The 10,876-nt window shown below is 62.9% G+C and overlaps 1 protein-coding gene across 1 annotated transcript; it reads right to left on the bottom strand.

Annotated features, from left to right (window-relative positions):
* Positions 1-386: 386 nt before the first annotated feature.
* On the bottom strand, positions 387-9,121 carry MNEG_6481 (hypothetical protein; the record flags this gene model as incomplete). The annotated part of the gene is made up of 20 exons (XM_014045046.1): positions 387-866; positions 1,175-1,396; positions 1,626-1,993; positions 2,223-2,550; positions 2,733-2,846; positions 3,140-3,304; positions 3,546-3,632; positions 3,863-3,943; positions 4,068-4,219; positions 4,442-4,547; positions 4,681-4,782; positions 4,966-5,112; positions 5,267-5,626; positions 5,898-6,038; positions 6,204-6,398; positions 6,637-6,726; positions 7,626-7,682; positions 7,901-8,341; positions 8,551-8,796; positions 9,023-9,121. The coding sequence occupies 20 exons, from the start codon at positions 9,119-9,121 to the stop codon at positions 387-389; spliced, it is 3,981 nt and encodes a 1,326-aa protein (XP_013900500.1).
* Positions 9,122-10,876: the final 1,755 nt, after the last annotated feature.

Raw genomic sequence — 10,876 nt, 5'->3', positions numbered from 1 at the left:
TTTTGCACTTGCTGTGTTGTCTGACGGACAGACAGGTAGGGTTGGGCACCTCAATACACTCTTGAGTAGGTTTTATCAAGGGTTACATACTCATGCAAGCGCGAGATTAACACGTAATCCTTCTGGTAGGAGATGTGAATGCCGCCGGACACGGAAATGCGAGACAATGTCGGTGGTTTTGTGATGTCTCCCTGCATTCTGAAAACATGCTCATGGCCGTCCTGAAATCTGCTGCCCTGCGAGCGCGCCAGCCCCACATCATGGCGGCCGGAAGCACTTTTGACTCCCCCATCCCACGCTCCTACCCCCCTTGTGAGAGCCCACCACGACTCAAGACCAAACATGTGGCGCGCCGCCGCTTTCCACCCATGCCGCCGATATGCCTGTCAGTGCCAGTTGGGGAAGTTGCCGGCGTACTGCTGCCTGATGTACGCCTCCGTCAGTGCGTGACTGAGGCGGCGGCCAAACACGCCGCGGAACAGCTCCACCGCCTCGTCCACCCCTATGGTGCGGCGGTGCGTCCCCAGGAAGCGGTGCACCACGCGCCGCGCCGGCGCCCAGCCGCTGACGCCCGGCGCCTGCTCCGCGCCCTCCCTGGCCTTGTCCTCGCGCAGGCGGCGCCCCGCGTGGTCCCAGCCCATCAGCAGGCGCATCTTGGCGGCGGGTATCGCCGCGCCCTCCGTGCACACCGCGTCCACCATCAGCCGCAGGTCGGCCGCGCGCCCCAGCCGCCACCCGGCCATCGCCTCGGCGGCCTCCTCCAGCGTCGCCGCGGCCCCGAAACGCGCCGCGCGCCTGCTGGCTGCCAGGCGCTCGGACGTGCCGCGTGCGTTCTGGGCGGCTGCCTGGACGCGTGAGAACACCTCCTACGTGCAGGAGAGGGGGGGAAATGTGTGGAGCCGAGGCAGTGGGGGGCAGGTGACAGCGTCTGGCCGGAGCGTTTTAAGAAGGTTGCTTTTGTTGTGCAATAGTACACTGCATGTCGTGCAATGATGCTTTGGGTGGGTCAAGCAGGTGGGCTCATGAGCACACACGGCGTTCTACTTGTGCACCACACCCTGTCAACAAGCAGGGCTGTGTGTGAGTTTGCGACAACAAACGCGTACCGCCGTTTCAGCCTCTGTATCACACCGGCAGCAACACTGCCCACACAAGACTGCGCCCCAGTGCTCACCCTCTTCCACAGGCGCCGCAGGACCTCCTCAGCCTGCACAAAAGGGTCGACGTACCACCCCTCTGCGATCCAAGCGCGCCGCTCCGAGTTCTTGTCGGTTTCGCCGTTCTGCAACAGCAGCGCGGCCAGCTGCGCCGGGGTCAGCCACTCTGCCACCCTGGCGGGCGGCGCCCAGGCACCCAGGGCGGCGGCACCCACAGGGCTGCCAGAGGCAGACGCGGCCTGGTGGGGGCAAGGAGGTTCGTCGTTAGTAAGGAAAGAGTCGCAGCTGGACATGATGGCGGCATGGAGCGAGCCACTTGCTGGACGTTGCCCAGGAGCCACAGGGCTGCAAGCAGGTTGCAAGTTTCACCCACCATGTTTGGCTGCACCTTTCGCAGAGGTGCAGCAGGACCCAAAAGCATTCCCGCAGGGGAGCGAGTGCAGAGCGCACCACCCTGCCGCGCCTCACCTGCACCACGCCCAGCAGCCGCAGCAGCGGCGCCACCCTCGCCTCGTACGCATTCTGCGCCACCGCCAGCTCCCTCGCCGCCCGGCCGCCCGCCAGCGCCGCAGCCCAGTCCACCGCCGCCGCCGCCGCCACCACGCCCTGCTCCAGCTGCTGCAGGCTCTCGGGGCTGCCCAGCGTCGGCCCGTCGCCGCCCTGCGGGCGCGCGTCGTCCCAGCGCGCGACCGCCGCGGCCGCGGCCGCCTCGGGGTCCAGGTTCATCACGCGCGCCGCCGCGCCGGCGGTGCCCAGCTCCACGTTCCAGGACGCGAGCGCCTGGCAGCGCCGCATCTCCTCCTCCAGCACGGCCAGCTTCAGGGCCTCCCAGTCGTCTGCAAGTTGCGCATGGGGTCGGGGGCGTGAGAGGGGGGTTGAGCGCAAGCAGGGCCGCGGGCGGGCGGGTCGCCTGCACGGCAGCAGCGCCGCCGCGGTCGCAGGCCCGCCAATTCGGCAACACGCACGGGCGGGCAGGTGGTGACAGTGATGAATCTGCATTTTTGGCCTCATGCGGCCCTGCCTGCCTGCAACCTGTCCCCCTCTGTACCCCTTGGCATCACTCACCCGCAGTCATCGCAACGTCGCCGGCGCGCAGCGCACACAGCAGCTGCATCAGCATGACCTCGCCGCTCGCCACCACGTCCACTGTGCGTGCCGCGGGGCCACCGGTCAGGAAGCGGATGCCGCGGCCGGGCGGCGGCGAGTCGCCGGGCGCCCCGTGGCCGCCCTCCACCTTGGTGCGCTTCGCGTCGGACGGCCGCGCCTCGTCGCAGCGCGCGGGCGCGCCGCCGCCGCCCTGGCCGTCAGCCCCCGCGTCCTCGCTGCCGCCGACCAGGTCTCCGAGCATGCGGCGGCGGCGCCAGCGGTAAACCGCCCCGCACGTCTGCAGCACCTGTGTTTTTAAGCGATCAGGCGCAGGGTTTGACATGGGAGAAGTGGGGCCTCAGCATTGCGCACGCGAAGCTTCTGAGTACCTGTACAACTAGGTAATCACGGTGACCCATCAAGCAACAGCCCGTCGTCGCGCCGGCAAGCCTCCCGAGCTCTGCCCCTGGCTGCCCTGCACCAGCTCACCTGCTCCGCCACCCACGCGCGGAACTCGCTGGGCGCCTCCTCGTCTGTGAGGTCGAGCAGGGCGCGGCCCAGCACCAGGAAGGGCACAGTGCGCATCTGGTCATCGGTGTAGCCCTTTAGTGGGGGGTGGTGGGAAGGGGGGAGGAGAGGGGACAGGAGATGAGGGGACGTTTCGGGCTTAAGGGAAGGGGTGAGGCGAGGGGGGGATATGCAGAGGCCTCGGCGGCACGCATGGTGCGTGAAACAGGCCACCGCGTAGGCACCAACGTGAGGGTCGCGGGAACTGCAGCCTGCTGCTTCGCCAGACAACACATTAGTGTGGTTGCCTGCTGCATGTGCTCACACATAGCATCCGCAAAGCCAAGCGTTGCGCAGCGCAGTATTGAACGCATGTGGCGCTCCCTCACCAGCGGGTTGAGCGTGCACATCCAGCCAAACACCGGCTTGGCCAGCTGCCGCGCCACCGACCAGTGGGTGGGGTTGATGAACAGCGGCAGCACACCCGTGATAGGCTCGCGACCCTCGCCCACCACCACGCCGTCGTTCTCCGCGCGCTGGAAGCCGCCGTGGACCTGCCGGGTTTGCAGAAAGGCCAGTGCGGGTTGATTTCGTTCGTGAGCCACGCCTCATTTGTGTGCAGCCTGTGGGCTGCTGGTATCACCACCCAGTAAGCGCCCATCTCAGCTCAGGCTTGTCACAGTGCGGCGCAGCCGCACATTCGGTCCCTCTGCTGCTTTTCAATTGCACATTGCACTTCACAGTCCTGGCCCCCTCCACTCATCGCAACGCCCTGTCGTGTGCTGCCGCGCGCACCTGCTCGGCCTCGCGGCCCGCCGAGCCCAGCGCGTAGTTGAGGGCGTCCAAGAAGGAGTCCGCGGTGATGCGCGTCGGCGTGATGGCCTTCGGAGCACAGGAAGTGGGGGGCGTTGAGTTGGAGAGGGGTGAGCAGCGAGCAGGACTCTGTGCCAGAGGACAATCCATTTGCGTGGGCCTGCTCCTTTCTACCATCCATGGCAGCGCGCTGGTGTTGCACACCACGCACCTGCCAATACACAATCTCAATAGGGGGCTCCATACACCAACTACAGTTCATTATTCATGCAGGCGGATAGCCCACATGCGAGCCCCACCTTGATGATGAGCCTGGTGGGGTCCATGATGGCTGCCTCGGGCCGCTCCACATCCAGCGCCAGGCACAGGCAGTCACCAGCCTGGGAGTGGTGCAGGAAATGCGCCGCGGCAAGATTGTGGGTCGAGAGGGACGGCATACACAATGCCCCGCAGGCAGCTTCAACGCGATGATCTCGCCCAGAGGGGGCGGCGCGTGGTCCATACCTGCAGGGCCTCCTTGTAGTTGCAGCAGGAGATGGCGCACGTGCCATACGGGTCAGCGTCCGGCAGCGCGGCCACGTCGGCGCCCCTGAGCGCCTCCTCCACCGCCGCGTCCACCTCCTCGCGCAGGTCCAGGTTGGTGCCGATGCGCTTCTCTGTGGGGGTGGGAAGGCAGGTGAAGCGGCAGCAACAAATTGGCAAGGTGCATCCATGCGAGGCAATGAGGCTTGCACTTTTGGAGTGTTCAAAGGCTTGCGCTGGCAGGCCCTCGATGACAAGCGCTCCGCACCCCAAGCAGAAATGCACAGCTGCCCTATCGTTCACATGATGCCCTCGGCTCCACCGCCTCAGCAATGCGCTGAGCCCACCCTACGCACCCAGCTTGTTGCGCAGGCCGGCCTTGGTGATGGTGCGGTAGGCCAGGTCGTTCAGCTGGGCAACGGCGTGGTTGGTGAGGCAGCCCGCCAGCGCCAGAGACAGCACCTGAGTGGTCAGCGGCGGAAGCAGGGGGTCAAGGCATGTGGCTTGATTTGGGGGAGTGAGAAGGGGGAAGTGCTTGCGCTTGGAGCAAACACAGGCCTGACCAAAATGATGCTGCGCCATCCCGCGCACGCACCTCGGTCTCGAAGCGGTTGAGCAGCTGCGCGGCCTCCATCAGAGCCTGCTTGGCTGCGCGGTGGGCGGCGCGGCCCAGCGGCAACAGCTCCTTCAGACGGCCCTGCAAGTGATGGGGGGGACGGCAACAGAGTCGACCGTGACGCTGAAGGGTTTGAGTGCAGTGATAGGCAAATTTGCCACTTGCGTGCAGGTTCCATTCCTTTCTAGAGGGCAGCCACTCTCCTTGGCTACTGCCAACCCAAGATTCTGCTGGTTGCACAATGCTCCTCAAGACTTTACGCACCTGCATCGCGTGCAGCCCCGTGCGCATGTCATGCAGCGTGTCACGGATGGCAAGGATGCCGTCCCGCGGCAGGTTGCCATTGGCCAGCTCATTGGTCCAGCCTATGGCCATGTCCTTCACAAGTGCAAGGGCCTGGTGAGGCAGGTCCTGGAAGTTGGAGGGAAGATCAATTGAGTTCTCAATCGATTGTGTATTATCACTGTTTGATCGAACAACATATCAATTGGCAAGAGACCCAGCGGCTGTTCGCTGCGTACATAATCGCCTGGCGCTCGCAGCCCCCAAACACCATCACACCCACCTGCATCGGTGCCTCCTGCACGGTCAGCGCCACCTCCAGCTCGGCCCCCACCGGCTCCGACAGCTTGAGCTGCACCTTGCCCCCTGCTGCGGCTGCTGCCGCCGCCAGGTCATCAGCGCTACACTTGAAGCAGGCGTGGCCGCGGAAAAGCGTCAAGCTCCCGGCCGCCACGCAAGCCGCGGCACCGTCGCCGGCATTGGCTACAGAGGTGTCACCGTCCTTGGGGCTGCCGACCTCCATGCCACTGGCATCAGGCTCAGCAGATTGCTCCTGCAGCAGCATGATGGACTGGGACATGCCAGCGGCATGCAGAGTGCAGCGCAGCCAGCGGAAGCTACCACCAGCCTGCTTGTGCAGCTCCTACGGGTGGAAGGGATCATGAACGTTTGAGGAGGTAGGATAAGAGCTGGCCATGAGCTTGCAAGTTATATTTACGACCAACCTGCGGCAGCAACTCAAGGTCAAACATGCATGTGCAGTCCCTACACATACACATGCGCTCATGCATACATGCATGGGCTTGCATGCGTGTGCATGCGCAAATGCAGGCATGTCATTTCGCTGCCGCAGCATGCACGGTCACATGCGCATGCAGGGACAGACATGCCAGGGACCCCACATGCATGCGCACCTCGAGGACGGTGTCCAGGGCAGGCTCAAGGTCAGCCGAGGGGTTCTGGATGTAGCTGAAGCCGCCCGGCTCGGTGCCCGCCAGCGCCAGGGACGACAGGAAAGCCGCGTCGTGGCTGCGCCCAAAGCCGAAGCAGTGGACCTGGTGTGGCATGGGGGTGAGGCGCATTACATGAGGGGAATAAGGGGTCTGAAAGGGGTTTGTGGGGGCAAAAATCAGTAAATGCATGCGAGCAAGACGGTTGCAAAGCCAAATGCAACACTTACTGTGCTGTGGCAAACAGTGTGCCAAATTCTGCAAACTCACCTGCCATGACCTGTCGCCCAGGGCCTTGGTGATGTGCTCTAGGCTGCACTGAGAAGAATACCGGTCGCAATCGCACCCATCCGTGAAGAAGCAGACAACATGGCGGCCCGTCATCGGGCAGGCCGTGGCAAGGTCGAGCACTCTGTCCAGGGGGCACGCAAAGCTGGTGCCACCGCAGGCGTAAATGCTGCTGACCTGCGGGGTTGGGGGGGGGGGGAGCGTCAAACCAGGTGGCAGGGGAATGTCAACAATAGGTGCTTGAGCATGCCAGTTGTCGATCACGCCTTGCCCTGAATATTCCTGCGCGTCGCGCATGCTTGGGCGAGCAGACAGAACCCAGATGGCGTTTCCCGCCCCAACTGCTCCGGGGCATGCAGCAGCACGTCGTAGCGAAAAAAGACACAGCGCGCAGAGAGCCTGGTCATGCACGCACCGTGTTGTCGCGATTCATCTTGGTGAGGCCCTGCATATCCTGGCAGAGGGACACGCGGTTGTCGTAGACGATCAGGTGGCACGATTCGAGCTGATGCAGCGGCGCCCGGTCGAGGAAGGTGCCAATGGCCTGCTTTGCCTCCTCAATCGGCCGGCCTGACATGCTACCGCTGTTGTCCAATGCCAGATAAACATGCACAGCACCATGAGGCTGCTGCATGGGGCCTTCAGTGGTGCCATTTGTAGCAGCCGGCTCAGGGAGCAACGTCAGCTGCAGGTTGAGGCTGGCAAAGCCTGGCAGGATGGTGCTGCATGCAGCCGTTGCCTTCATCACGGGCTGAGTGCCGACCGCGGGCTCCATCAAGCCCCGTCTAGGAGACTGTTGTTGGCTCGAGAGCAGTCGAGATCACGGTCAAAGCCTGTGGCGTATCAGGTGAACACGTAAGGTGAGATGAGAATGTTTGTCAACAGTGTCTTCTCGATTCGAGTCGATTCAAAGGCTCGCGAGTGTGGAGCTACACCGTTCCAGGTCACCTGCGCGGCAGCTGTGCCGCGAACCTACGATATGCCTCAAAGACGCACGCAATGAGATGTCAAATACGTACTGGTTTGTGATCTCACAAAGTGCATATGAGCACTCGGTAAGGGGGTCGGGACATCCGGGTGCGCAAGCTCGCGCAAGGGCGGCGCAGAACACGGACACTACCGGCCTACTCAATCACGTCATGCGCGCCTTGCGTATGCGCTTGCAAATTGAACACGGCCTGTACCTGCACCCTCCCTGCTGTGCCCCCACCCCCATGAACCTGGTCAAGTGCTGGCTGCGTTACAAACTCGAACGCCTCCAAGCTTTCTGAACTTGCAAACATGAGACCCACCATGCTCTACGCCCCTGCAGAAAAAAAGGATTCAACCAAATAGCTGCTCTGCCCACCTGTCAGGTCACACTGCCTGCTGCCGCCTGGTGCCTCCAGCGGCCTGCCTCCGCACCGTGAACACCCAGATGTCGTCGTCCCGCCAGTCTTCGCTAAGCTCCTGAAAAGGCACCTGCAATAATTGTGTGGCGGGGGAGGCGTGGATCATGCTCACACACTCGAAAACAGACACACGTGAGGATGCAGACGACCCGCCAAGCACAGAGAGTAACGAGCAGCATGCATGCTCCAGGGTGCATCGAGGCGCCGCGAGCGATTTGCCCGACTCAACACAAATCAAAGCAACAGCCAGGACGCTGGGGTGCCCAACAAAAACGTGCTGCCCATCACCTGCTCAACCAGGTAGTGACGCTTTACCAGCAGCCGCACAAACTGCGCCACCCCTGTGTCGGCTCGCAGCTCGACTGCCAGCAGCACGGTGGGGCCCAGGCTCGCCTCTCCCACCACACTCAGACTGCTGAAATCCTCAGCACTCCGCTGCAACCCATCGTCACCGCCGTTGGCGCCTGCCGCCGCGCCCGCGCTGTCCTCAGCTGCCGCGTCGCTACCACGCTTCACGGCGTCGCCTGCTGCCTTGGTCATGCCCTGTGTGGTGCTGGCGCTGCCGAGCAGCATGCTGATGGAATCCACAAGGGGCTGCAGGCCGTCCGGGTCATACACCAGATCAGACAGCAGCACCAGGTCCCAGGGGCCTGCTGCGGTCACCTCCTTGGGCGGGGGCCCGCCCCACTCGTAGTCGGCTGCTGAGGTGCTTGCCTCGAGGTGGTTTGCCTGGGGTGGTTGTGCGTGTGCATGCAGAGGGTGAGGGAGCCAACAGCCAGGCGGGCTAGCACTTGGGAATTGGTACGTAGTATTTCTTTGGTGGCGTGCCCCTTGCAGGGAACGCTGGTTGACGCGATGTTGGGTGGAAATTGCAGGGGTGGACCAGAATAACGTACAACCCGAGCGATGCCAAACAACAGCCGCCAGCAGCGCCATACCTCAATGTTGGTGTTGAGCAGGCCTAGCAGGTGGGGCCGGTCTGTCAGGAGCACCTTCTCAGCACCCATCGCCGCCGCTGCAAGGCCGACTGCGCCGGTGCCCGCGCCCAGCTCCAGCACACGGCTGCCGATCAGCTTAATGCGAGGCGGGCCACCTAGCTGCTGCTGCTGCTGCTGCTGCTGCTGCTGCTGCTGCTGCTGCTGCTGCTGTACCTGCTTGGCAAGGTAATGTATGAGCACCAGCGCCTGCAAATGCGCAGGAGAACAGCGCAGCGATGGTGGTGGTAGGTGGCATGTACTGCGCAATCTCAGCGCAGGTGCAGCGACGGTGGAGGAGGCTCCCTAGTCACTGTCAAGCGCAGCGAAGGGTGACTCTAACAAACAGGGGGCCATACATGCATGCGCGACACGCGTCTCACGCCCTGTCGCATGCAACTGCACCGCAACCTGACCGTCACCCCGTGGCGCTCACCGAGTCCCACACAACAGCGCCCGCATCGTTCTCCAGATCACTGTCTTGGTGGATTGTGAGCTCCACTCCCCCTGGAAGCTCCAGCGCACGGATGGACATGGTGGGTTGATCACTGATCAGAAATGTCGCTGAGCACAAACGTTTCTGGTCGCGATGGTCGCATTCGATCAATCAAGGTGTGAAACAAGTTGTCGTTGCGACTAAACCGCAGACAATCGATCTGACTGCTTGGAATGACAGTCTTGGTTGAATGCTGCTTGTATTGAGGCGGACAACGCCTTCCGCAATAAAGTTGAGCTCAAGCAGCCGGTGGACGCGCTGGATTTTAGAAGGAAGTGGTGACGGGGCTCGCAGCAGTGCTGCGCGCATGGCGTCGCAAGCGCAGCAGCAGCTCGTGCCACCACAGCCGCCTGGTCCTGAAGACTGCTGCCAGGTGAGTAAGTGGGTCAGCAACCCACTCACAGGCCAACAGTGTTAGCTCTGGACTGTGTCAAGTCCAAGGCAGCGTCAGCTAGGGCTGTCGCATGGAAAAGACAGTGTGTGCGGCACCGAGCCTGTGCACCCTCTCAGCGAGGTGCCTGCACACGCAAAGCAGGCACATATGAGGCGCAGCATTCTGAAATAGAGGTGCATCAGCTGCTTTCTTCACCGCCCATGCTGCCAAACTGCAGCCACGTGGACCGCAGAGCTGCAAGCCTGCGCCTCCACCGCCTGTCAGCCACCCAACTCCCCTGCCCTCTGCTGTGAACCCTGTGCTCCACGATTTCTAGAGCGGCTGCAAGGTGTGCGTGTGGGACACCTACAGGGACGAGTTGAAAGAATACAACCTCCGACTTGCTGAGCTGGACCCGACCGCGCAGCCAGTCGCCGAGGCCGCGCAGGAGCAGATGGTGGCGGCGGGGCTGGACGCTTTCGAAAAGCTGGAGCGACAGCTGGCTGCGCAGCAGCGGCGGCAGCAGCGGGAGCAGCAGCGGGAGATTGAGCAGCAGCAGAAACGGCAGAAGCAGGAGCAGCAGATAACATGACCGGCCTTGTGGGGGCCACCACTTCTTTCCGTGGATGCGACGACTCCTGCATTACGGTCTGCTCGGGCAGGCGATCTTCAGTGGCCAGCAGTGGGCTTTGCGGCTCGGCCTCGTGGCTGCCGCCCAATTGAGCCCAGCTGTTGGCTATGTATGGTGCCACCACTGACACGCCGGTGACGCGTGCCTGCTCCAACTGCGGGTGGCACCGTCGCCTTCGCTCGGTTTTGTCGGCATTTACCCCTGGATTGAACCCACAGCGCACAATTAGCGCCTGCTTGGTGGGCCAAGGAGCCCCCACCCTGCGAATCATGGGAGCACAGCCACCACACTCTGCACCACTCGTCGACAGATTACTCCTGCAGGTTTTCCTTCTCCATTGGCAATGACCAATTCTTTCATGTGACACTGGCTTGTTCATGAGCCCACCCATGTGTGTAATGAGCCTTTCTCAATCACAGGCACGTCCGACAACGCGTGTTGACTCAAGGACCCGTGCTGCTGCGTGTTGGTATTGAGTGAGTCTCCCCCTACTGACAGCATTCCACTGCGTATTGCAACGCACACATAAATATCAAAGAAACGGCAGGCCAACATGCAACTCAACGCAAGCTGCGTCACAAAGGCTGAGCCCAAACGCGTCAGCTTGCAACAGCACCAGGGGGGGGCTCGCCCTCGTCCCCCCCTAGGCCCAGCTGCAGCCCGTGCCCGTCGGTGGCCACGAGTGCCGGCCGTCGCAGGCCCCAGAACACCAGCCGTCGCCGTGGATTTGCGCTCCCATCGCCGCTGGGAGCCCTGGCCCCTGCCACGACGTCTGGTGCGTCGTCACCGC

Source organism: Monoraphidium neglectum (assembly GCF_000611645.1).
Source record: "Monoraphidium neglectum strain SAG 48.87 unplaced genomic scaffold scaffold01055, whole genome shotgun sequence".
NCBI classification, from domain to species: domain Eukaryota; kingdom Viridiplantae; phylum Chlorophyta; class Chlorophyceae; order Sphaeropleales; family Selenastraceae; genus Monoraphidium; species Monoraphidium neglectum.
This window is presented reverse-complemented; position numbering and strand designations above follow the sequence as displayed.